Source organism: Ambystoma mexicanum, chromosome 4q (assembly GCF_040938575.1).
Source record: "Ambystoma mexicanum isolate Mex_15411 chromosome 4q, UKY_AmexF1_1, whole genome shotgun sequence".
NCBI lineage: Eukaryota > Metazoa > Chordata > Amphibia > Caudata > Ambystomatidae > Ambystoma > Ambystoma mexicanum.
The window spans coordinates 887,600,283-887,627,202 of NC_090928.1; the positions used below are offsets into that span (position 1 = coordinate 887,600,283).

Here is a 26,920-nt window from a genome sequence, read left to right on the forward strand (position 1 = left end):
CCCAGAGTAATTACATGAGAGAGGAAGTGGATTTGTATCAACGATGCACAAGATATAGGACGAAAACAGCAATAATAGAATGCAGAGTGGGGAGTGGGGACAGGCAGAGTGACAGAGCAACAGACGACAAACGTGGCATGGCAACACTACACAGTAAGTGGCAGAGCATCAGAAAGTGAGATGCAGGAGAAACGGAGTAGCAAAGGGAAGGAGAGATGAAGCAAAAACATGTAGCGTCTATCAAGCAGGTAGTGCCAGGCAGCAACAGTAGGACCAAGAGGCAGAGAAGTGATGCTGGTAGAGCGAGAGCCTTGATTTATGATGTAACTAGCTGTCATCTGTAGTAGTTCTTAACAGACTTTTTTTTTTATTCAACTAAACATTTTATTAGATTATTCAGATTTCAGTACACATTGACATCAACAGGCATTTTCAGCAATACAAAATATCAGGCAGAGCTAGAGCCAGGTTAATTCCGCAGGGGATGTTATTAGTGCTATTGTTCCATGAGGTTTCCCATAGGGGCTGCAAGGCCGCGGTCTGTACTGTCACATTGACATTCACATTCCCCAGGTGATTAGTCCGCTCCACCTTTGAACCATCCCGTTAGTGGGGGTCTCGTATTGAGGCCTGGAAACTTGTCTGCATAGTCCATGAAAGGTGCCCATGTGTTCAGGAAATTGCTCTGGTTACCCAAGCGAATCGCTGTTACCGTTTCAAACACTACTATTTCCCAACACTTTGACCACTATAATGGAGTCAAATCTCTGGTTTCTGTGCCTTGATTCTACTTCATTTTTAATTATGAAATGTAAAATTCTGTTTTTATATGAAATTTGTATTCTGATTTTCGTTTTTTTGTAAAGGTTTTCTGGCAAAACCAAAAAAAATTAAAAAAAAAAAAAAATGGACTTTAGGGGCCATCCTTATGTTTCCAAAGCCATGCCACTGCAACTTTTGCTGCTAACAGGAGATGTGTGCACAGGCGTGAAAGCCCCTCCCCCTGTTTCTCCCAACAGTATGATTACTGGATCCCACGGGATTGCCAATCCGGTGATGGCTCTGATATGGTCTGTCACTTCCCGCCAGTATCCCTCTGCTTTTGGGCAGGACTATGCAAGGTGATATAGGCTACCCATGTCTGTACAACCTCTCCAACAATTTGGTGGTATTTCGGGATTAGCTTTATTTAATTGGTCTGGGGTGATATAGTACCTATAGTAGAGTTTATATCCTCCTTCCTTGTTCGAGATACACTGCATGCTTTTGTGTAGCCTGGTCCAGATCTTTCCCCATTCCTCTATGTCTATTGTTCGACCCATGTGCCTCTCCCAGTTGAGCATATATTTTTCTTTTTTTATCAGGGGTCTGTCCTGTCCAGGAGCTGATAGAGTTTAGAGCTTCTGCCCCTTGTAGTTGATTGTAAGGACAATTCTAGAGCAGTTAGGTCTCTTGCCCCCTTGTCCCTGACCGCTTTGTGGGAGATCCAATGCCACAGCTGAGCATAGTGGAACCTCTCAATCTCTTCTACCCTGAATTGTTCCTTGCACCTTTCAAACGTTATGGGTAATCCTTCTTCCAGAAAGTCTGAGAGCTTTTCCAGCCCTGCCTCCTTCCATGGTGCAAAGCTATGTGGGGGGTTTCCTGGGGTGAATTCAGGGCTGTTCAAGATAGGTGTGAGTGGTTCTATGGTGCCCCTACAGCCCCATTTCGGTGCTGCTGCCCTCCAGCTGTATGCTGTTGTTTTTGTTGCTTTAAGGGGACCCTGGTTTGCCTGGGCTTTTATAGGTGGTGTGGGAGATCGGCTAGGGGGACCGGGCACCACGCCTCTTCTAGTTGCTTCCATGGCGGTTAGTCCGTTGGTTGCACCCAAGTGTATGCATGAGACAGTTGTGCTGCATGTGCATATCTAACCACTTCATGGACTCCCATGTCCCCCAAGGCCCTCCCCCGAAGCATGATCTTTTTTGCTAATCTGGGTTTCCTCCCACCCCAAACAAATTTTTGTATATTACTTTTGAGGGTGAGCAGCTCGCTCTCTGTAATATTTGCCGGGAGTTCAGCGCATTGGTAAATTAGTCTGGGAACTAAGTTCATTTTTACTGCGGCTATACGCACGAACCAGGAGATTTCTTGTTTCTCCCAGGTTTTTAGGTCTTGTCGGAGCTCATCTAATAGGCGCAAGAAGTTGCTTAGATATAGTTGGGAGGAGTCCTTAAGGATCTGCACTCAGAGTTATTCGGTTGAGGTCTGCGCCCAGGGATTGACAGTGTAGGGCTGAGGTCCGCTTTTTGTTTTCTGGTGAGGTTAATTGCCATTGCTGATTTGTCCATATTCACCCTGAACCCCGATACCACCCCAAACTCTGCATTTTCCTCCCAGAGGGCCCCCATAGACACGTCCAATCCGGTTGCGGTGACCAGAACATCATCCGCATACAATGCGATCTTGTACTCTTGTCCCCCCACCGTGAGCCCTTTTATCCTCAGGTTCTACCAAACTCTAATGGCAAAAGGCTCCATAGATAAGGCAAAGACCAGATGGGAGAGGGGGCAGCCCTGTCTTGTTCCTCTAGTAATGCATAATGTTTCAGATCTCGCACCATTGACCGGGAGCTGCGTGGTGGGATTCTGACAGTTGGCCATTGTCCATTTTGGCCCAAATCCAAGATACAGTAGTACCTTGCTAATGTAACCCCAATCAACCAGATCAAACGCTTTATGCACATCCAACGATATTACAACCATTCCCTTCCCCATCCTATGCACGCCCTCTACAAGGTTTATGGTACACCTAATGTTATCATGCATTCCTTTACCCGGGATGAATCCTGTTTGGTCTTGGGCTATAATGTCTGGGAGATGTGCTTTTAGTCTACATGCCAGTACTTTCAAAAATATTTTTCCATCATTGTTCATTAGGGTTATTGATCTGTAGGAGGAGGCTTGTTCTGGCTCTTTCCCTGGTTTGTGGACCAGAATCGTTAGCAATTCTGCCATTGTTTTAGTGATGGAGCCTGTGATCAGGCAGGAGTTGAATAAGGTCTCTAATTGCGGGGCTAAGATATGCACATACGTTTTGTAGAATTTCACGGTTAGCCAATCGGGGCCAGGCGCTGTGTTTTTTACGGATTTAATGGCTTCTATGATTTCTTCCCGTGTAATGGGGGCTTCCAAGGATGAGAGTTGGATTTTATTTCGGGGGTTAATAGGTCGAAAATAATTGGGCAGATTCTCAAGGGTGGTGGGTAGCCCCGACATTACTGCTTTTTGATAGTTCGCCAACTCCTCCATTTTGTCCGCCTCTGTATAATGGGCTCTGCCATCTGCTCCTTCCTACGAGTCGCAAAATGTTATTTCTTCTGTGGACTTTTTTCAATTTATATGCGATAACCCTGTTTGCTTTATTAACTTTACTATACTAGAATAGTTTTGTGTAGGCAGGTGATCTGGCTGAGCTGTCGGCCCGGTGCATCTCCAGAGTGATTTCAGCTTTTTTCAGAGCCCTCTCTGTTTTCCTTGTTATATGTGATTTCAGCTCTATTTCCAGGGACACTACCTTTTCCTGTAGTTTAGTCGCAGTGATTTTCGAGACCCGCTGTCGTTCCGCCCCTGCCGCAATAAGTGTACCCCTCACTACCGCTTTCATTGCATCCCAGACAATATCCATCAATGTATCGGGTTTTATGTTTTCGGCAAAATAATTGGATAGAGTCTCCCCGGTTTCCCTTTTAATACTCTCGTCTAAAAGAATGGAGTCACATAATTTCTAGTATCTTCATGCGGGTGTGTAGAGCCTCTTATACTGAGGATTGCAGACACTGGGGCATGATCTGAGATCATTCGGGTGTGTATCTCTACCTTGTCCAGGCAAGGGAATGGGGCGCTTGTGACTAGTAGGAGGTCTATCCTGAAAAGCCCCTATGTGCATCGGAGTAGTGGGTGTAATCCCTTGTTCCACCGTTGGACAGCCTCCATGCGTCTACCGTTTTCCTGAGAAACCTGGCTAGAGATAAGACGTGTGAGTAGTCTGTTTTGGTTGGGGGGAGAGTTTTGTCCACTAAGGGGTCGGGGACCAGGTTGAAGTCTCCACCTACAATGAGAAATCCCTCAGAAAATGCAAGGATGATCAGGACCAGATTGGACATGAACTTGTCCTGGGCAGTGTTGGGGCAGTATACCGCAAGAATGGTGATGAGCCGCTCAATGAACTGCCCCTTCACCAGAACATATCTACCCCCGGGGTCTCTTCTCACTGTGTTTCTTGTTGGGGGGACTTGTGCGCTCAGTAGGATGGCTACTTCCCTTCCTCCCCCAATGCAGCAAAGAAAGCCTTTTTGTACCTTTTAGAATCTAATACGCTTTTCGTCGGCTTGCAACAGGTGAGTTTCCTGGAGGATCACTATATCCCCTTCCAACAGACCAAGGTTATGTATGCTCCACAGACCTGTGTTTCCCTGGGGAATTAAGGTACTGGACGTTCCATGTGATAATTTTGAGTTCCCTCTAGTCATCCTGCGGCCCCATGCGGATCTGTGATAGGAGTGGCTTAGGGAGTTCCCCTGTTGGGCTCTTTATGTATTATGAGAATGTCATTGCTCTGCCCATGTGTATGCGGGATGCCTGCGGATGTCGGTGTGCTGCTTCCATTAGCTACTTGTAAGAGCATGGGGAAACCTCTGGCTATCCTAGCGTTTCTAACTATCCCCTCACAACCCTTTCCCCTTTGCCCCTCAATCCCAAAAATCGGTAGGAAAGAACTCATCCCACCTAACAGGGTAACTGGTGGTGCTCTGGAATCGAGCAAGTATGGCCAACTGGGCCCAAGGTGGAACCATAGGACATTAACAACGCGTGCTTGGTGCGAGGAGCAGAGTGTGGACATGGCTTTTCTTTCCATTGTTCCCCTAATTGTGACGGGCCTTCTCTGCCCTCCCTCCCTGTTCCCCGGCATTATAATGCAGATGTTGGATTGGGGGTACCCAGGGAGAATCCACTGACCTTAGTTGCTCGAACCTAAACTAGGCAGATAAGTCTGGTGTAGTAGGCTTCCAGGGAGGGCCACGGATCCTGCGCCATCATCTGCTGACTCTTGTCCACGTAGAATCCGCCTGTTTCTTGGGGAGATCCCAGGCAGAGCCCTCTGCGTCGGATTCTCCACTTCCCCCCACCAACACCCACAAACTTTTCTGCTTCTCTCAGGGAGTGGCTTTGATGTTGGACTTCCTACCAACTGAACTTTACCGATGTTGGGAAGCCCCAGCGCTACAGAATCTTTCTTTCGCGTAGCCATTCCGTTAGCACCTTGAGGGTTTTTCATTTTTGGAGGTGGAGTTCACCAGGTCTTGGTAGAGTAGGATCGCAGAGTCTTTGAACGTGATTTGGTGCATTAGTCTGGTCTAGCCTCTCATGATCTCTTCCTTTACTCTTTAAAAGTGGATCCGGGCGAGGACGTCTGGTGGAGATGAGGCTGATTGCCTCGGAACCGTTCTGTGCACTCGATCCAACTCCAGCGGAGCACTGTCTGGGAGTGTTATTATGACTCTAAACAGGCCAGGGACGTAACTCTCCAGGTTTGAGTCCGAGACAGAGGTAGGTATTCCTCGGAGGCGGATGTTGTTGCGCCTCGACTTGTTTTCCGTGTCCTCCTGTTTTGCCTCCATCTCGTCTCCAGGGCTGCCATCCTGTCCTGCACCCTCTCCAATTCAAGTTTTTGGTCGTAGAGCTCATTTTCAATTTCCGCTGTTCTACTGTCCACCTCTACCACTCTCTTATCGAGGGAGTTCATCTTCTTCGTAACTTCAGTTCCTTCCTGGATCTACTTTGTTAGGGCAGCGAGCAGGTCTTTTAGATCTGATTTCGTGGCTGGTTGTGCTGAATCAGGAACAGTGAGGTCAATGTTGGGGGCCAGAATTGGCTCCCCTGGATGGTCCCCCTTCTTTGATTTTACTGAGATAGTGCCACTCATTAGCACCGCAATGTCCGCCTGCTTGGTTGCTTTTCTGCTCTTCGCCATTGCAATCTGATGGTTACTGCTAAGCGGGAGCTGGAGGAGGCCAGTCCGACACCACCAGTGAGGGCTCGCTGCTCGCCAGGACATCAGCAGGCTGAAGGGAATTACTGAGTTGCTGTCCGAGAGATGTTCTGGCTGTCCAGGCCCCCTGGCCCACTGCTCCGGCATCCGATCAGGATAGGGAGCGCGGTAGAGGAGTACCGGTCCTTGGAGTGGACTGCCTGCCCTTCAGTAGATCGGAGGGGGTGTGCCTTTGCCGCAGCTGCTGGCTAGAGGAACTCCCTTCATGCCTGGGAGGGGGCTGCTACTTCGGTAGGTTGTTATTGTGCCCATGCGTAAGGTATCCATGCAGCCCTGTGGTGCAACTCTGTGGGGCCTGAGTGTTGCTGCCCGAGGATTGCTTCCGGCCCTTTACTATAGAACAGAGAGGCCGTGTTTTGTGTGGGTGCTTAGGGTTTGGGAGATTACGTGCTCCACCAGTGTTTTCAACTACTCCTTCCCCCTCCAAATTGCTCACCAGCGAGCTCAGAGGTTGATAGTGAAAACTAAACTAACAATGAGGGATCGGACCCCACCACAGTAACAACAGACACTGTACTAAATGAACGGTGACAACCCTGAAAAAGAATTCTGGGGGAACAACCATTGCGGAACCAAGCTATGGCACTAATGGAATAAAAGCATATCACATACTCTGTACCACATATGAAGTTTTTTAGCAATGAATATGTTGGTCACAAGAGTGACAACCAATGTGTGAATTACTAAAGGAAAAATAAATCAACAAATGTTGCAAACACCTAACGTGTGTGGAAATTGATACTCATTGGATACTAAGGAACCACTGTCCAGCGCCTAATTTCAAGTTTTTGGATCTCAGTAGCCCAGAATTATTCTCACTTATAGGCCCTGGGGACCCTTTGTTCAGGTGGCCTGGGAAGGGCCATCGCGCTTGGATCCCAAACCTATGGGTCAACAAGTGAGGGCGGATCACCTGGGCAGGGGGTCCTTGGGGACTGCAGAAGGAATGCGCTTGGGTAAGACGTGCTATCCCCTTTCTTTTGACACACCCCTACCCAAAATCCCCTCTGTCTGTATGGGATATTGTCAACAAAGTCCCAACCTTTTCCCATACTGAAGGTGACACTATCAGGGAAAACAAAGACCATCCCTAAATTCCAACACAAGTTTTACCCCTCTTTACCCTACATTCAACCCCCTTTTCCTGACAACAATCTGCAACATCTTTATCCCTTTTTTGCAGAACACCACAATTCCCCTATTTAAATACCCTTGGATTGAGATGAGGAAGAGGGGGACTGAGAGTATGAGGATTACTGAGGGAAAACCCTTTGAGAGACAGAAGACAGACTATCCCATCCTGACAGTAAGCTGTCCCACTAATATTCGGGCAAGGCCAGGCAGACCCAACCCTGACAAAACACCTGCAAACATTTAACACCTCAGAGGTGTACAAAAGGAAGCTGCACAGGGAGGGCAGTTGCTCTTGGGAAGCAAGGGTGGACTGCAAGGCGGAGTCCGGCAGAGGATCCCTACCTAAGTCTCAAGCACTCAGAAAGCAGCAGTTGCGGGGGAAAAAGAAGGGAGGCTGCATGGCTGAGACCAGCAGGGGACCCCCTTTCAGTCCCAGCCCCACTGGCAACCTGACCTTGAGGAGAACGGAACGCTGACCCAGTGGGCCTGGAGGGTTGCAGCAAGGCAAGGGAGCTGTGCCTCCAGGGAGCCAAAGCGGGCAAGCTGCTCACAGTTGGCCATATCCAGGCTAGTACTCGTTCCTTTGAGATACTGATAAACAGAGAAAGAAGTGTACTCAGGGAACTATAGTGCACTCCATCCCGGGTGAACAAAGGAGTTTGGGGGGAAGCCTCCCGGGTGAATGACAGAGTTGGTGAGGAAGGACATGCACAAAGGTACATGCTTCCCTCCCGGGTGAATGAATGAGTTGGGGAAGAAAAGAGGGGCAGGTGCTGAGACCCTATGATATGATATGGCATTTATAATGCGCCTATACACAAGTGTTTCAAGGCGCGACTAGGCAAGAGAGGGGAACAGAGGGAAGACAGACAGCGATCCTACTAGGCCAGGTGACATTGAGATCGCGCAAGTGCAGGGGAACGGGGAAGGGGAAAAGTGCAAGGGGGAAAGGGGAGGGGGCAGTGCAGTATTTAGGATACTGTAAAGAAAGAAAGAAAATAAATGATAAATAAAAGTGCGGCCAGCAGGTGACAAGTACAAGGGTAAGTGCATACATCAGGTTTCAAGTGCTAAAGGGGCTGCAGGGTTACAGAAACAGACGCGGAGTTCAATGGTTGCCGGGGGGGGGCCAATACAGGTGTGCAACTGGCAGGGAGGGGACCTGGGCCCGAGATCAGAGGGTGACCAGGTAACCAGGGCAGTTTCAGATTTTGCCACAAGATCAGCAGGGGAGAGAAGGCGAGAAAGCAGAAGCAAAGAGGAAGGTTTTGAGGTGAGGTGGTTCCGGAACCGAAGATGTTTCTCCTCGAGTTTCAGATGGGCAGGGAGGCTGTTCCAGAGGGAGGCCCCAGCAGAAGAAGGAGATCTACCACCAACTCTCTGCTTGGAGAAGTGGCTGACCCTGAGGGAGTTGGAGGCGGATGATCGAAGAGCTCGAGAAGGAAGATATTTAGGAAGAGACAGCTCGAGAAGGAAGATATTTTGGAAGAGACAGTTGAATGTATAAAGGCCCCAGAAGGCCTTGTGGACAATGCAGAGGGTTTTGAACTTAACCATTGCCGCCACGGGGAGCCAGTGCAGAGATTTCAGTCCTGGAGAGATACGATCCCTGGGCTTGAGGCCAAGGACAACTCTTGCAGTCCTGTTTTGGATGAGTTGCAGAGGGCGGGGAGTAGAGGCAGGCAGATTTAGAAAGAGGCTGTTGCAGTAGTCAAGCCTAGAGAGCTCTGGAGACAGTGGGCCTCATCACAAATTTGGTGGTAACCCTTAAATTAACTGGTAGCACTATTACCGCCGCATTTAAGGGTCCACCAGATCATGGCCTTGGCTGATTTCCCACCAGCTCTGAGCAGGTGGCAGATCCGCTGCAAATCTGCAGATTTTGGGTGCTATTACCGCCGGCGGGAAATCCACCGACGGTAATAACGCGAAAATTCCCCATTGGGCACAATGGGGAATGAGGAATTCTCGAATGAGCCCAATGGGGAATGGGAACCAACCGTTCTGCCAAACTCGTGATTCGGCGCTATTAGCACCGGGGGGGTTGGCGGTAGCGCTAATGGCCCCAGGGCTACCGCCCAACTCGTGATGAGGCCCAGTGAGCTTCTGGGGGGAAGGAGAGGAAAGGAAGAATACCTCTAAGGAGGTGCAGCTGGTAGTGTGACTTCTTAGAGACGTCGGAGATGTTAGGAGAGAAGGAGAGTGTGGAGTCGAAGATAACCCCGAGGTTTTTAGCCTCAGAGGTCGGAGCAGGAAGAGGGTCAAGGGAGGCGGCCAGAGAGTGACAGGAAAGGATGGAGCAAGTGTGCCGATGAGTAGAATCTCGGTCTTATTGGCATTAAGGCAGAGATCATTGGCTGCACACCACTCCTGGATGGCTGACAGTCACCTACCCTCAAGATTAGAAGCGGCAGGCATTCCCCACAGCTTAGCATTGGCCGGTGAGTTTCAGAGACTTTGAAAATCGAGCATGCATGTGAAACTGAAGCGGGGATTTAGTAGAACTGTGTGAATCCTTTTTTGTAAGTCCACTATTAACCATAAGAAGAGATGCATTTTAGTACTTGTGGGCAAAAGTACAAAAAGGAAAGACGTCCAATTCACTAATGAACTGTGATATTAATTTGGCCAAAGATAACAGTATGCTGAAACTAGCTTTGCCATAACCAAAGAGAGCGTGTAAGACAGGTTGATGCAATTGGGTGGCCTACAGGCAGGGGAAGGACCCAGGAGGGTTAAAAAGACCCCACTATAAAGAACTCAAGAAAGTGAAAGCATTAGGGTGACCTCCAGGCAGGGGATTGACCCAGGAGGATTGCAGAGCCCCACATTAGATGTGAAGTTGAAATAGTGCCCAGGGCACGTATCAATGACAGCCAGATTATCTGAGGGGTCCCGCACAGGGCTGGTGAAAATACTGTACGTTCTTTGAAAGGCTCTGATATTGTAGCAAAGTATAAAATTGGGAATACAAGTGAAACCAACTGAGAGAAACTGTGAACTACGAGACTTTAAACCTCTCAAAGGTGGAATAAAAAGCAAAGGGGAAGGGTTATCCTATAGAAACTAAAGTGAAAATGAACTGACCATGGTCCGAAATCAGGTGAGGGAAACCGTAGAGACCCGTTTTGAGAAAGTGAACCTTTTTTCTGAGGCCTGTGACATTTGTGGAACTTTAAAGGCCAAGAGTTCTTTTCCCTTGGGGAAGGGAGTTGCTGAAAAGCTCCCATGCCATAGAGAGAGAGCTGTATACACCATCTACCTGACCAGAACAAAAACACACTCCCGTGGTTTTTATTGTGGGACCGAGTAAGACAGCCTGACTTTGTTGATACACTTTTTTTGGTAGAACATTTACATTTCCCCTCACTAGTTTTTCTATGAGCTTAGAGAAGGTTATAGGTTTATTAGTGTAGTTATTGTTTTGAACTAGACTGACTAGGACTGTTTTTCTTTAATGGTCGAGAATACTCTCATTCTAGTGTGAGTGTGTGAGGGCAAAGTAGGAAGTCTCCAACCCTTTTTGAAGCTGTTTAATAAACACCCTTGAACTTGCTCTTTTGTGTTGTGGTCTTGCTTTTGATACCATGGTTTCTCACAGAACTGACAGGCATCGGACTGATGCATGCACACCCACACAGTAACTTGATTGCATAGACTTCTAGCCCGTCATCTATGACGTCATTTTACGTGGCAAATCATAAAACCTATCAATGGAAGGGATTGGTTAGGGGAACATATATAGATATAAACTATGTAAGAATTAATACATCATTGGCTGCTCTGTAGGACACGCCTTGAACAACCTCTAAATATGTATAGTACTGATTATAGCAGACAAAATAGCAGCAGATTGGTCTTTGCAACATTGTGTATCAGATTGCCCCTTAGACCCACTGATTGGTTGGCATACTATCCCAAACTTGGACATACGGCTCACTAGCAGCACGTACGTTAAACAAAACCTGGGTGCTTTGAATTGCATCAGATTATTCCTCATTCTTCTAATTAATCCATCGTCCCTCATCAGTTGGCCATAAGCCAAAGGCTTCTGTCTGTAGTTGACCTTGTAGCCAGCTCACTGTCCTGGAACATTTGAGGGAGTGTGAGCACACCACTATTTTCGTCTGAGGCTCTAATGAACAGCCCTTGTCTTCGACTTTTCAGTCACATGTGAAGAGACCACAAATCTGTCAAAATCAGCCTCTTATTTACTGCTGTTTGATTCAATTATGCAGGGTGTTGTTGCTCCTCCTGGCCTCTAGAGACTTGCTCACTCTTTCTTGTATAGACTTCATACACTTTTAATTGTCCAATACTTTGGGTGTTGCAGATGTTTTCTTCTTAATTTAAGAGGAATGTCTCACATTCAGTGTTTATCCTTGTAAGTCTCTTGTGACTTGCAATTATTCCTTAAAGCAGTATCCTTGATCCTAGGGCAAACTTGACTCATCAGTGTATTGCACACAAGCTGTATTTCTAGCGTATCCTGATTCTGCAGCCTCTGTCTGTCTCTGAGGTAGCTTGGTTGAATTCGGCATGAGCCAGCGTCCATTTTCCGATCATGGCAGTCCTTGCCACATTATATAGAAGCTTGCAATAGAGGAATATATAATTTCATCTATCTTGCATTACTGCATATTTACAGTTATTAACCAGTAAGTTACTTCATTCTTCTTTATATCCATGATTAGTTTAGCTTTAGGTACATATTTCACTTGGCGCTTCAGTTGCATCGTCACTCTTAAGTATTTTCATATCGTTTCAGCATAGGTTCATATACCGTCTTTATGACATCATTCTGTCTTCGTTAGACTTCTGTCATGATGCCTACCCCCGCGCATCCAGACCAAGTCCATCAACCCCAGAAGCAGGCATCATGTTACCTGGAGCAAACCCAGCAACTCCTGTTAGGGGCTATCTGGGTACAGTCCTGGCGCCTATGGCACCGGGCTCATATGGGACATCAGTGCTGGCGCCGTAGGCGCCAGGCACATATGTTAAAACTTACCTGATGCAGACCATGCTGCAAGGGATCCAAGCATCGAAGCCCATGTGAGGCTTGAAGGGACTATTTTATCTTCGGGACTATTTTGTTACTCTGATGTGTCTGTGGAGAAATACTTACCTGGGACTACTTTGAAGGCTATTTAAACCACGCCCGAAGAGCAGCACATGCTTTGTGTTATTCTGCATCCAGCAGCATAACGCTCACCATGTCTGCAGTCAGCATCCAGCATCCTGCCACGCCCGCCTCGAGTCCAGAGCGCCTAGAAAGAAGGGAAAGAAGAAGAAAGGTTAGGACAAGAACTTTACTCGATTTCTTACCTGATTTCGGATTCAGTGCATCTTCGAACCAGAAACAGACTTTATTTTAAAAGCGTTGCATCGCCAGCAGCAGCGCCGCGCCATACTCACTGTTCCTCGCAGCATCTCTACGATCCGGTGCTGTCTCCATCACCTGGTTGCCGCATTCCAGTGCCTAAGGGGGACAAGAAAACAACAAGGTGAGCCAAGGGAACAAACACGGACAATCTCTTGCCACCATATGCTTACCTGATTTACCGCAGGAGGTATTATCCACCAGCACGCCAAAATTTCCTACGCTGCACCTGCAAGAAAAGAGAAAGCAGCGAGTTAAACCTTGGCATCATTTACCGGACAGTGTTACACAACACAGACTCTTACCTGAACGCTTTCAGCTGCCACAAGACGATCATCTTTTGGGTCTAAGCTACAAAAGAAATGAGGAATTGGACAAGAGTGATTTAATCGGACATTTTGAACTCATTAGAACTATATACTTACGGCCTTTCGCCCGGAGGTTTGGAGCCAAGATTTGTCCAGAACTCTTCCAATATCCTCAAGCCAGTGAAGTAACTGGCCATCAACTCGCCCCTGCATTCTTCGCAGGATGGAGAGCTCATCATACAAAACTATAAGGTGAGATTTGTGAAAGGGAATGTCAGAAGTGATAAGTGGGGACGCAGTGAGGTGTTAATACTCAAATCCACGGGTGGCTAATTCCCTTTCCCCGTCTTTAGGAGACTACTTCTACAGGTCAAGCAGACGAAGCTAGGTGGGCCAGTCCAGTCGGTCATCTCTGCACTACACATCACGTTGGTGGAGACCGTGGCTGTCCAGTTCCGCTCGACACCCCTGTGGGAGCCAGGTGAGCGTAACAACTTCACTTAATGCTCCATGATGTCCATAGGTGCGTGCTGACATTCTTCCATGCAGCATCTAAGTGCAAAGGTACATTCTATATGGCTTTCTGAGTGCATAACGTCTCATACACTCGATGCAGTAGTGGGATTTCTCAGGGGGTCCCAGCCATATCCCTTTGTCTGCTGTTCCAATATGTCAGTGTTGAGGGGGTGGGAACTAGTGAAAAAAGCATTCACATGCTCCTCTACATTCCCGCCTCTGGTCGAATGTTCGACCAAATACTCCTCTTCAGCCTCCTTCATCTTTTCTTTGAACTGTTGTTTCTTTGGAATCCATATCTTTGTCACCCCCCCCCCCTCAGGTGACCTGTATTCATGATATGCTCATCCACACTCCAGGTTATGTGGCAGCAATCTCCAGATGGTGCACAGAATTTCCAGCATCCTACATATTTTTTATGATCCTTGGGGTAGTAGAACTTTGCACCTGCAGGTGCAAGAGTACTTTTCTTCATATTCTCATGATTACTGACTTCATTCTGCATTTGCTCTCCAGTTTCAGTGTCAATATCAATCATTATCTTCATTCCAATAGCTTTCCTGGCTGTCTCTGGCATTGTCCCAAGATGATCCATTTAAGACACAATCCCAGCAGTATAAACCCTAGGATTGCTCCAAGTAGCTTGAAGACATTCGCCAGCCAGGTTGGAATTCGAAAACAGAGATGTAAACCATCCTCTCAGTCTCATCTACTTCATTCACCATCTTCATGTGCAGGGTTGACAACATCATTATTGCTTCTGTCAGGGTGCCATTTTCTTCATCATGGGCAGGTGTAGATGTACAGCAAGAAGGCCCGATGTTGGCGGACACGCCTCCTTCCATTGATGTGATTAAGTCCAGGCCATCTGTTCTGGTGTGCCATAAGCCTAATTGCCCTAATTTCTTCTCTGATTGGATTAAATATGTTATTTGTCTTATGGATCTTCTGCAACAACTCCCATCTGGTGATCTGCAACCACTTGACATTCACCACCATCTGAATTCCTGGCATGAAGATTGATGTAAATATCACTGCTGTTCTGCTGAACTGCTTATGCTCATCTGGAATATCATTATATGCTTCTACGGATTTTGCTGAGAAGTAATTCTCTCTTTTTAGTCGGTGTCTGCTGTACGACCTTCTCTTCCTCAGGTCTGTACAAAGTCTCTCATACACTCGATGCGGTAATGGGATTACACAAGGGGCTTCCCTTCATCTGTTGTTCCAATATGTCGGTGGTGGGGGTGGTGGGAACTAGTGAGAAAGCATTCACCTCCTTCTCTACATGTGTGTGAGGTATTTTGACTAGAGCGATTTGCAGAAAGGGGTTTCTGGGTTTTTTCTGAGAGAGATTTATGTGGTGACAACAAACCATTAAGGACATAGGAATTATGAGGTCTTCATCGCTGGAATGTGGAGAATATAGTGTGTCTCCTGATGGGGTCAGCACCTTCTCCCGACAGTTGTCTCCTCCTGAGTGATCCTCCCTCATAATACCACCCCCAGGGTCAGGATCAGGCAGCGTGTGCCATCCCCTGGCCACATGGGAGGAGATTCTTTGTGGGGAATCAGTGATGACTCCACAGGATATATCACAGTATCTAACCATAACAATTGACAGTTTGGTTATGGAACAGTTTGGTCATTGAGTAGTCCTAGCAGGATCTTACCCACTTTGCTTGTTCTTTTTGCCCAGGATTTAAATGCTGTATCCTATGAAGGGTGTGGGGGGGTCTTACAGGGCTGCTATTCTAGTTAAACCTGAACACATGCATGGGGACTGAAAATAAATCTCTAAATGTAATGTCTGGATTCAAAAATTGTGATGAATCCAGGGAGTTCACCCGTTCTCCTTTGGGACTAGGCAGATGAGCCGCTACGCAAAATGATCCCTAGGGGACAGGGCAAGCGGAAATTTCACTGGGGTAACCCCACATTCCTCTAGGGGCTAAGAAATCTCCAGTTGACAATTCTATAACCTCTCCCTTAACATCAGGATCACAAGCTAATATTAGATGTATGGGTGCTAATCCCAATATCGATTTAAAGAGCCATTTAAATGTGCCTGGTTTGGTTTCTGACCCTTCCATGATTACCAAATCTCAGAACCAATAGCATTGTGTCTCAAATTACAGAGACAGATGCATAAGGGCCGACACCATTACTTGGGAGGATCAGTTGCAGAGCAAACTAGCAATGGGTCAGGAGCCAGTCCGAGCAACGCCATAGTTTGTACTACAGTGCTGAGCCAGGCCATCCTGGAGGCGCATACTTGGCGGGTCGAGAGCATGCAGAAACACCGCTGAACCCAGAAGAGCCAATAATCCCAGACGCCAATGTCGCTGATGCCGAGAGACCGAACCAACATCGAAGCAGTTTACCGGCATGTCCAATCGACTGCAGCCGGTTGAAGGAGCAGAACCAAGGAACCAATGACCGGAGACGCGTGGTTCCCACACTGCTGGAGTGACGAAGGCAAGAGAAATGCCCTGACTGGGTGAACCTGAATTGAAAGACCTACAGAGTCAAATTGTACATTTAACGAACACACTTTTTATCTGGAACAAAGTTTTGCATTGAGAGGTCAGGGTGACCATCTTTGTAAAAAATCAAGGAACTTTGTTGTTAACTGTACAACTAGACAAAGGCCTGGAAACCAGCAGAGAAACCAATAAAAATGTGAACTTTGTTTTTGCACTGTACACGTGGGCTAAGGGCCTGGAAAAACCGAAAAGAAGAGGATTCGAGAGAGACATTTGGGGAGGAAACCATGCATCAACCAGCACAAGTCAAGAAAGGGGAGAAAAACACTTTCCTAGGTTACATCTTTTGGTTTCCTTTGTTAAGTGGTAGGGACAGCCAGTTGCAGAGCACAGGTTTGGATGGTGGACATGGTTGATTTATGTAAGACGTCCTGACGAACACCCTTTTGTTATTTTGTGGATTAGGGAACCTCCAATCTTTGAAATGGGGCCAGGTGAGGCATTTTCGTTTACTTAAATAAATGTAAGAATCTTTAAAAACGTCCAGTTGTCCGTCACCTGTATCTGACCTACCACAAAGTCTAATATTTTGTATCTATAAAAACAACCTTGGGTGTACTTTCCTATTCTGAGAAGATATGTTTTTTGTAATAACCATGTCACTTCCAATCGTAAATCATGTTGTTCTCCTTTTCAGGTTGTGGGGCTCTCAGAATTATGAATCATGGTATGAAATGTTCCCTTCTAACTCTTCGGATGCACTTTTGTAACTTGAGAAAGATCCACATCCCTGTCAACTGTGTTCGCACTCGTATAAATCAAAGAACATTTCTTTTGCCACAAAAGTACTTGGAAAATCAGCTTGGGCCCTCGGATTTCCCAAGATATACCACTGCTACAAGATTCTTCTCATGGCAGGTATGGAATAAAGGTTATTTTTTTAAAGCCAATTAGACTTGGACACTTTGCTTCAAAATATTCTGATTTGAGGTTTTGACTGAAACATTGGGAACATTGGGAAGGTAATTGTGTTACCTTAACGCTGCAAGAATTCAGAATATTTCATATGAACTTCAAGTAGGAGGAATGGAGAAGTTGGACGGTGGAAGGTTTAATTGTTATATATATTGCACCTATCCCCACACCACTAAACACATGGGCTACACATCAGTAAGCACATTCTGACCTTGTGTCTTTCAGACAGGTTGAATATTCTCTTACAGAGACAAGTGCAGAGATCTGTTCACTCAGCATTAAGCTTACAAAGAATGCTGGAAGTTATTGTCCCACCTTTTTGCTACATGATGTCACATTGCAGAATAACCCTCCATTAGGAACTGTATGCTGCAGAGCCCCGGCTCTGGGCATATTCCATTGTGCCCCCAGGTCGATAGCCTAGACTTTAGAAAGCTGGGTAATAGGTTGTAACCTCTCTATGAATCCTAGGGGGGTTCACTTCACCCAATCCCCTTCCCAGTGTGTGTCAATGAAAACCTAGCACCCCTTTAATAGGGACTGACTAGTGATCGATCTTGCCAAGGCCCCATCAGGCAGCAGGAGAATTCCTCTCCAGACAACTGCAATATCCAGCCAAAAATACCATAAAGAGGGAAACACATCCTGACACTCCTTTTGTGTAAAAAGTACACCCCCACCCCCTTGAACAGCGCAGTGGAACACCTCTTATTCTTCATTCTCCTTTCAGCAGTCCACCCCACAGTACGTTGCAAAATCTTGACTGAAAGGCCATTTACATTTAATTTTACATTTGATTTTTTCAGAGCGCATTTGCAGAGAATGGCGGCCATCCTAGGATGTTTTGTGCTCTGGGTGTATACACATTATGGCCTTGCATGAATCAAAGCAATTAAGGGAATCCAGAGTGTCTTCTCACCCCCTCCTGGTGATCACAATCCATAGCTTCATTTTCTGTCTTGTCACTAATCAAAATAACCATGGATATTACCCTTCAAGTCCCTTTACCACCTTCATCTTTTCTAAAATCAGATTAATAAACAAGTGGCGTTTCCACTGAAGAATAAGTGGTCCGTGACAAGGGTACTTGTGTTCTGGCACAGATACAGGACACTTTTTAACAATAGCAGCCAAGAGGAAGGTATATAGGCAGTAGGGTTGAATTCAGATCGGCGACTTTGCAGAATGATAAAGTGATCACACATCAATACAGGAGATAGACTGGAAATAAAGACCAAGGTACACACACATGCCATAGAACAGTGGAAATGTATTAGAAGCTATCAGGAAGCTGCATGTATCTGGACATAGTTTCAGATTAGATGAGTGCCTTGGTTTTCAAGTGGTGTAACCATTTTGAGAAAAGAAAACAAGGACTTTACTTTGTGCAATATATCAGTGATCACTGTTCTTGCAAATTAAGCATTTTCCTAAAAATGCGATTTGAGATTCTTATTGATGGTGTTAATTTTAACCCACTTATTATAAATGTCAAAAAGCAGTTTGAAACGTAGTTAGTATGGAAAAGGAGAGGAAGATTTTATCTTTGAATCCTCCCCAGATTAACCTTCAAGGTAAGGATTCTGCCTCAGATTGGGGATGGCTTTCTTCTACACTGCAAAGTGATCCTTTGTATCCATCCAAGCATTGACCAAGGCCATGTAAATATACTCTCCTGGTACACTAGGGGGCATAGTCATTTTGTACATAGGTTTGCTGGGCATGATATATTTAAGGATGACTCCATTATCCTTCTTCAAGCAGCTTGGATATGCTCTAATGCTGAGATCAGTGGTTATTATAACCCTTTTTAAATTTGCCCAAAAAGGCCACCTGGACAGACCTATGGGTAGGTTGTTGATTGCAGTTAAGAATTGCTACTCAGTGAGTGATTGTAGACTACTGATCAACTGTAGGTATCTTCTAGTGGGAATTGTGGCTGTCAGTGTGCAACTGGAGCCTCTTATACTGTTGAATATCAATGTGTATGATCCCCCTGGCGTAAAAAAATTATTTATAATCTTACTGATTTAGTGAATCGGTTTTAAGGAGTACCTTCAGATTCTGTCTTTATTGTTGCCGATGACTTCAATGCCTACTGTGCAATGATAGAGGTGGCCTGCACAATAACTAGGTTTTCTGATTTTCCTCCCTGTGATGATGCTTAATAGTAAAAATAATAATATAAGAAGCATAAAATTGGCTCATTAAATGGAAGATCTTGGACTTGTTATGTTAATGGTAGAATTGTGGATAACATCCCTGGGTAATCTACTTGTAAAATGTTAGATAAAATGAGTACCATTTGATTATTTATTTATTAATAACCTTAACTTTAATCATGTGAAGTCACGTAAGGTTTATTTTACTAAACGCAATGACCATACTAGCTTAGCATTGTATCTAAATGTTGAGGCTCCTTCTCCTGAAATGTTAAGTAAAGGATGCTATGTAGCCATAGAGGAAAAAAACAGGATACTCTGACACAAATCAAACATAAATAAAATAAAGAGTGGTATCCTCAGATATTGATGCAATTATTAATTGTGTGCAAGAATGCGCTTCTTCGGTAGCATCTGTCTGCATGACTAATCTATCTGCAATTTTTTTCAAACCAAATAAATAGATGGATTAATGCTCATGCATATTCTGTCATTTACGTATGATGAATTAAGGCCGGAACGTAAAAGGGAATTATGGCAGTCCATTAAATGCATTAAAAAAAATAAAGATCTGGGGCCCAAATCATAGAATCCAGCGCAGAAGCAGCGCAAGCGTTGCACGCCGAGAAAGAGCCTGCGCCAATCATGCACCAGCCGTGGCGCAAACCAGCAATTGCGCAGGACACGTATTCATGGATTTCCTGAGGCATCAGTAGCCGTGGGGCAATGAACAGCAAGCCGCGCCAATAACGTCCCCAACACGGCCCCGTGTGCAGGAAAAAGCCAGTGAAATGCCCAACACGGCGCAAGGCCCCGCGCCATCCGTGGCCCAGCACAAAGCTTCCCTCCTCCATCATAATTGCGTGAAAAATCAAAGCTTACCCCCCTCGCCCCAGCCAAATCGCGTGGAAAGGACCGCACGTACCCCGTCCTCACCCCAGTGAAATCATGTACCCCGCTCGCATCAGCCAAATCGCATGGAAAAGCCTGAGGTAACCCATCCGCACCCCAGCGAAATCGCGTAGCCCGCTCGCACCAGCCAAATCGTGTTAAAGACCCGCGCGGGCAGCCATCAGCCGCAAACACACCACGCAGGCAGTCCACACCACAAGGGCTCCCCCAACACCCGTGACCCAGCCCTGTGCCCCAGAAAAAGCCAGTGAAATGCCCAATACGACGCAAGGCCCCGCGCCATCCATGGCCCAGCACACAGCCCCCCCCCCCCATCGTAATCATGTGCAAAATCGGAGCGTACCCCGCTCACACAAGCCAATTCGCGTGAAAAGGCCCACCCATACCCTGTCCGCACCCCCCAGTGTAATCGCGTACCCCACTCGCACCAGCCAAATCCTGTGGAAAGGCCCTCGTGTGCAGCCATCAGCCGCAAACACACCACGCAGGCAGCCCACACCAAAGGGCCCCCCCAACATCCGTGACCATACCCCGCAGACAGCCCACACCATAAGGGCTCCCCAACACCTGTGACCATACCCGGCAGGCAGCCCACACCACAAGGGCCCCCCCAACACCCGTGACCATACCCCGCAGGCAGGGCCCGACTCATGACCCTCACCAGTAACGGCAATCTGCAGGCAGGCCCCGTCTCATGTCCCCAACCCCACCAGTGACGGCAACCTGCAGGCAGGCTCCGTCTCATGTCCCTACCAGTGACGGCAACCTGCAGGCAGGCCACGACTCATGTCCCCTGGCCATCCTGTGCCCGCTACCGCTTTGCTCTGATCTGCTGGCCTATTCGCTGCAACATGGAAGACATCCTTGTGGTAAGGTCCACGTTTCCCTCCTGCCCGATGGTGGATACCTGCCCCTCTGATGTTGAGAGCCCTGAGTCCTGTCGCCTCCTACGTCGAGCCTGCTGCTGTCAAAGTCTGGTGTCTAAGCCTCCGGGATGATGATAACCCGCGGGGCTGTCGTGCATGTGCCCTGCTTCTTGGTGCCTGCACTTTCTCCATTTCCGTTGGTCCTGTTGCTGTGGTGACCACCTCTGCTGATCCTTCTTCCACTCCTGACTGTGGTAGGAATGTGGTCTACACCAGACTGACCGCCGGGGTTGGGACAGGTTCACAGGGGGCCCTTGTGGTATCTGGGCCAGAAGACAGCAGGGAGGATGACTGGCGCACAGAGGAGGTAGAGGATGAGGGGGTCGCAGCAGTGGTGAGCACACATAGGAAATTTGTGACCAGGAATGGAGCTAGCCAGTTAATGAGACGACAGACCTCATCGTGATGATGTGCAAGCCCCCAATTGGAAGCCTGCACATCATCACGAATGCTGTCTGTATACCTCACTAGCAACAGTTCCACCCTGTCACAAATTGCCTCATCCGCAGGTAGCGGAAGATCCGTTTCCGTGGATACATCCGCCACCTGCGGACGGGTACAGCATGGGGCATGCCCGCAGGTGCATACTGCTGCAGTACCAGGGACAGGATTAGGCACAGGCTCCTCCACGGCAACCTGCACCGCCTCCGGCCCCTGCCCCTGGACTGCAGTAGTCACACCTATGTCATCACCCCCGCTGTGACCCATGGGCTGGTCTCATGTGGCCTCCTCCTCCTCCAACACCACCAACCTGGATAACTCCCCACTATATTCCACATCAGATTGTCCTTGTGTGGCCTCACCTGTCCCTCCCACTGCTGAGGAGCCCACAGCCAACTTCACCCTCTTGGGCCTACCCTCAGCAGCTGCAGCCGTTGACTCTGACGTGGCACCAGTATCCTTGCTCCCAGAAGATGACAGTGCTTGCGATGAGGACTGGGCCTTCCCTCTACGTCTGGTGGAGGCATCCCTGTTGTGGGCTCCACAGCGCCTTCTCCACGCTCTTCTCCCATCGTCACTGTGGATAGGGATACATAGAATACATACATCAGGGTACCGGACATATGTGTGTTTGGCACAATGCAAAAGTACATAATTGCCACTGTCAAAGGTCAGAACTATCATCACCGTCCACTACACCCAGGGAAGTGCCATGCACACACATGCAAAATCATGTCCGTCATTCACACTAGACATTCACATCCTTGGACAAGGCACTGCCAGCACATCCAAATTGTGCATGCATCTCACACGCATCATGGCACATACACATCTCACTCGCACACATCACCTAACAGTCATGAAGCAGGCCATGGATCCATCAAGTCAAGAGCACTTGCGGTGAAATTGGCAGCATGAGGCAATCGCACATGCAAAAGCGAAGAGTCACAGACATCCTGGAGTGTTTGCCACTCACACACTCACTTCTCATACACATGTACACATGCATGTCCATGCTGCTGCCAAATACACACATGCATCACACCTCTGGCATGACACCAGCCACACACAGGGATGCATACATGTGCACGTTATAACATACATGCACACATCAGGTATTTCCACACAGACACCATTCATGTCGCACATGCATCAATGAACTCACATGCAGCTGTGCCTGGGACATGTACACGGACATCTGTACAGTAGGCATGCCAAACATAAGAGCAGGGTGCACACACCAACCACACGTCTACATGCACATGCACTATGGTGGACAAGAACCCATGGACACATACCAGTCGATTCCGGACGGAGCTCCAACTCTAAGACCTGGGAGTGCAGCGATGGGTTGATGCACTCCAGGACCCTCTCTTCATTGGTGGTCAATCGGCGCCCCACTCGGACAGCCCCAGGCTTGAGGAGGCGCTGGGCCTTGTTGAGGGTCCTGGACCTGTAGTCCTCCCAGCGCTTATGGACCTGTTGGTAGTCGCGGGATGCCTCCCCCTCCGCATTGATGGCATCCACGATGTCCACCCAGATCTTCCTCCGTCCTTCCTTGCCGACTTGCGATGGTCCATGGAAGGGGGCATCATAATTCCCCAGGACTTGCTCTACAAGTATGTCAACTTCTTTGGCACTGAAGCTGACAGCACTCTGCCTCGCTGCTGGGGGGTTGCCACTTGCCTCAGATGGTGTGGTGTCAGACATTTTATCCCCCGAGGCAGATGTGGGTGGGCAAGGTGGTCCTGGGGCTGAGCTGTGGAGTGGTGGTATGGCAGTCGGGAGTCTTCAGGGTCAGCAGAGGTGGTCACAACAGGATCACTGGCAATGGCTTCAGAGCAGGCACCAAAATGCAGGGCATGTCGGCAGCAGGCACGCAGAGTGGGCTGGCAGAAGCAGATGGCTCTAGGAGGCAGCTCGGGGCAGTTGGAGGCAGGTAAATGGCCTGGTAGGCAGGAGCGTGGGTCTTCCGTGTTCTTTTGCGTGGCCAACCGGAAACAGAGTGACTCTGCACTTGCAGAAACAGCGCGTTAGCGTGTAATCAGAGGAAAGGCCCTAAGCGCGAAAGTTACGTGATGCGCACTGGACACTGGGTGTTGCCGTTCAGTATCGGGTTAAAGGTCTGCGTAGGACAACAGTGCACTGTACGTGATTTTCGTGGGGACGGACGCATGAACTTATTTGTGGGTTCACATGCGAAAAGTTCACTACTGTGGCAGTGTGTACTTCTTGTTTTGATGGGGAGTTGCCTACGCGCACATGCGCATGTGTATTTTTTTTCCTTTCTACGAGGCAGATGGTGAGTCGCGCATGCATTTTTCATTCTGTGGTTGCCCGCGTGTGTCGCGTACCCCATTTCTGGGCTCATAGTATCATACGTGTTCCTCGCGTATGCATTTTTTGTGTTGCTGGGTGCCACAGCGTACTGCAGGACTTTTTTTCATCACGTGGGCTACAAAGGGGTTGCATACACGTTGGTTTTTGTTTATGGGGTGCCTAAGCATTGTGCGACTCGTCCATTTTCCACCGGGGGTCACACTGAGCCTTGCTGGGGCACGCATGTACATTTAACATCACATACCCTGCCCACTCACTCCAATTGCCCAGGTCAATTGTCTGCTGCACCCCCTATTGCACCATTCTATCTGTGCCATGACTGGGAGGGCAAAAAGTGGGAAGGGAGGCAAAGGTGGCCGAGGGGGCCGAGGTGCTGCAGCTGGCAGAGGTAGCCAATGGGGACGAAGTGCTGGAGCTGGCAGAGGTAGCCAAGGGGGCTGAGGTGCTGGAGCTGCCAGAGGTGGATGAGGGATCCGGGGTTCCCAGGTCCATGTAGGGAGGGACATGCCCCCCCTCTCAACAGGGTCCGGTAGCTGCAGGGGCAGCTGCAGCACTGGCCACCCAGGCCCACGGCCCTCCTGCCATGCCTGTAGTGGTCCCGGCCCAGGGAGACCAAGGGGCACATGTCCATGTTACCAAGGCCAAGAGGCATGTGCTGCAAGGACCTGCCACCAGCGCCAGCGAACCGGAGCCAGCAATTCCATCTGCTGGAATGACCAGCTATGGTCCGGTGGCCGCAGGGGCAGCTGCAGCGCTGGCCACCCAGGCTCAGGTTCCTCCTGCCATGCCTGTAGTGGCCCCGGGTCCGGCCCAGTGAAATCAAGGGGCACATGTCCATGTTACCAAGGCCAAGCGGCGTGTGTTGCAGGGACCTTCCACCAGCACACAGGCACACATGTCTGCAGGGCCACCTCCACTCACAGCATCAGTGGCTGATGCCTCAGCCCCGGCCACCAGTGCTCCAGCCCCTACTGACCCAAGTGGTCCCAGCCGCACAGGGAATGCACAACCCTTCAGGAAGGGTAAGCAGCCAGTAGGCAAACAGGCTCAGTCCCGAGGCACGACACAGGGGACTCGTACGGTGAGGAAGAGGATACAGATCCTCTTGGACTACGTGCAGGAACATGAGGCTGACCTGCTTGTCCAGGGAGGTCGTACTCATACGCACGCCCAGCATATGGGCCACTGCCAGTGTGTCACCGTTCGCATCAGCGCCCTGGCCATTGAGATGCGGACAGCTTCTGAGGCAGTGAAGCGCTGGAATGACCTACGGCGGGGAGCCAAAGATGAGCTGGGTACCAACTACTCCTCTACTCTGGTGACTGGAGGTTGACCAGCAGTGGAGGAAGAAGTACTCACTCCACATGAGGGCATCGCTAGTCAGATGATTGATGCGGAGCTGATCCAGGGCATGGGGGACCTTCCAAATTAGGTAATGTATGGTGAGTGGTGATGGGTGTGTGTCAAGGACATGTGTACGTTGCGTCATGGCCGTGTGTTGATTGTCTGGCAGTTCTGCTTGCATTCACATGACTACCATGGTGTACCATGTCATGGTGGTCTGAACCATACGTGTTGTCCAGTGGACTGGTCATACGTGTGATGTGGTACTGCAAAGTCCTCTAGCAAAATGTATGTGCTCCTACTCACTGTGCTCGGCGTGAAGATCCCAGTACCTGAGGAAGGTGGTTGCTACCCATCAATATACCACCGAAACGCCAACTAGTCCTATGTAATGGTCGCAGGAACTACATTCTCCTGCGGTTTGGCATCATGGACATACACGCTTTATAGCGGTAGGCGTAGTACACCCCCTTTCAGCCTGTGACAACAAAGCAGATAAATTACTGTTTGGGTGACATTGTATATGTCGAAATTTTTTTCAGCCAAAATCTGGCTTTACACACGGCACTGTGCGACATTGTTTACATGGTTAGCCAAAATTAGGCTTAGCAAACAATATTCTGTGTGATATATATATATATATATTTTTGTTGTAGCCATAATCAGGCTCTGGTTGACGCATGTACTGTGCCATTTTCACGAAATTGTTTAATCTGAGCCTTTAGACAAGTAAGGGTCAGCTAGGGATAGTTTAAGTTTTATTAGCTATCTCGGAAAACTCTTATGATTTAAAATGTATTCACTGTTTTGCTAACACCAAATCATTTTTTGTCAGTTCCCATATATTGGGTTCCCATGTTTATTTCCTAGTGGGGTTGTACCCCTACTTCTGTGAACCTTTGCATAAATTCTGCTCGCATTGATTGTATGGACTAAATAGTCCTTTTTTCTCTTTGTAAATTGCATTGTTTTTGTATGTTTTTCATGTTGTATGTACTTATTAAATTGACACATTGTCTTGTTACAAACTAACAATTAAAGCAAGTGTATAATTTTTTTATGCCAATGTACTTTTCCACCTTTTTTTTCTCATAAAGGTTACTTTGACTGGTGAGAGACCAGTCAATTTTGAATTTGATTTAATCTATTGTTTAGGCTACCAGGAGAATAATACTGTTAGCTCCACAAATGATATTTTTTGACTTTGTATGTTCAGGCACACCCTTGTGTTTATAGATGTCTGTTTGCTCCATTTGAGTGCCTGTACGTTTTGGAGTCCCTCTCTTGTTTATATAGTCCCTCAGGGCTTGGCACTGCCCCCATTCTATTCAATATCTACATAAGATATCTCCTGCTCCTCATCCAATCACATAGGTTTCGTTTTTACTCATACGCTGACGATACCCAGATTCTGGTCTGTTTGGACCTGACAAAATCTGATACAGCTAGTAGGCTAAATAAATGCCTGGAGGAACTTGGATGACAGTGAATTGGCTTACACTGAATGGTAGCAAAACCGAGGTCTTGGTTGTAGGGACCTCTACTCCTTAGTTGTACTGAACACCCGATTTCTGGCCTTCATCATTGGGTCCTCTTCCCATACCTGTTTTATCAGTCCGGAACCTGGGAGTGTGTTTTTCTGCTACTCTGACGATGGATGAGCAGGTTGGCGCGGTTTGCAAATCTGGCCACTTCAAACTCTGGGTTCTTCAGAAGGTTCTTCCATTTATTCCTCTAGCCAGCCAGGCACCAGTGGTGGGAGCCTTGGTTCTCAGTGTCCTGGATTACTGTAATTCACTTTATCTGGCGCAACCAGGCCACCTTATTAGACGTCTACAGCTACTTCAAAATGCTGCTGCAAGATCCATCATTCGCCCGCCTTTTGGAGCCAATATGACTC

The 26,920-nt window shown here is 47.9% G+C and overlaps 1 protein-coding gene across 2 annotated transcripts in view; it reads left to right on the forward strand.

Annotated features, from left to right (window-relative positions):
• Positions 1-26,920, forward strand: part of PREPL (prolyl endopeptidase like) — a 915,395-nt gene that overhangs the window by 34,649 nt on the left and 853,826 nt on the right. For both annotated transcript variants that reach the window (XM_069608452.1, XM_069608451.1), the window contains exon 2: positions 16,618-16,838. In XM_069608452.1, the coding sequence (XP_069464553.1) occupies positions 16,638-16,838 (201 nt within the window). In that variant the 5' untranslated portion in view covers positions 16,618-16,637. The remainder of the gene's footprint in view (positions 1-16,617; positions 16,839-26,920) is intronic.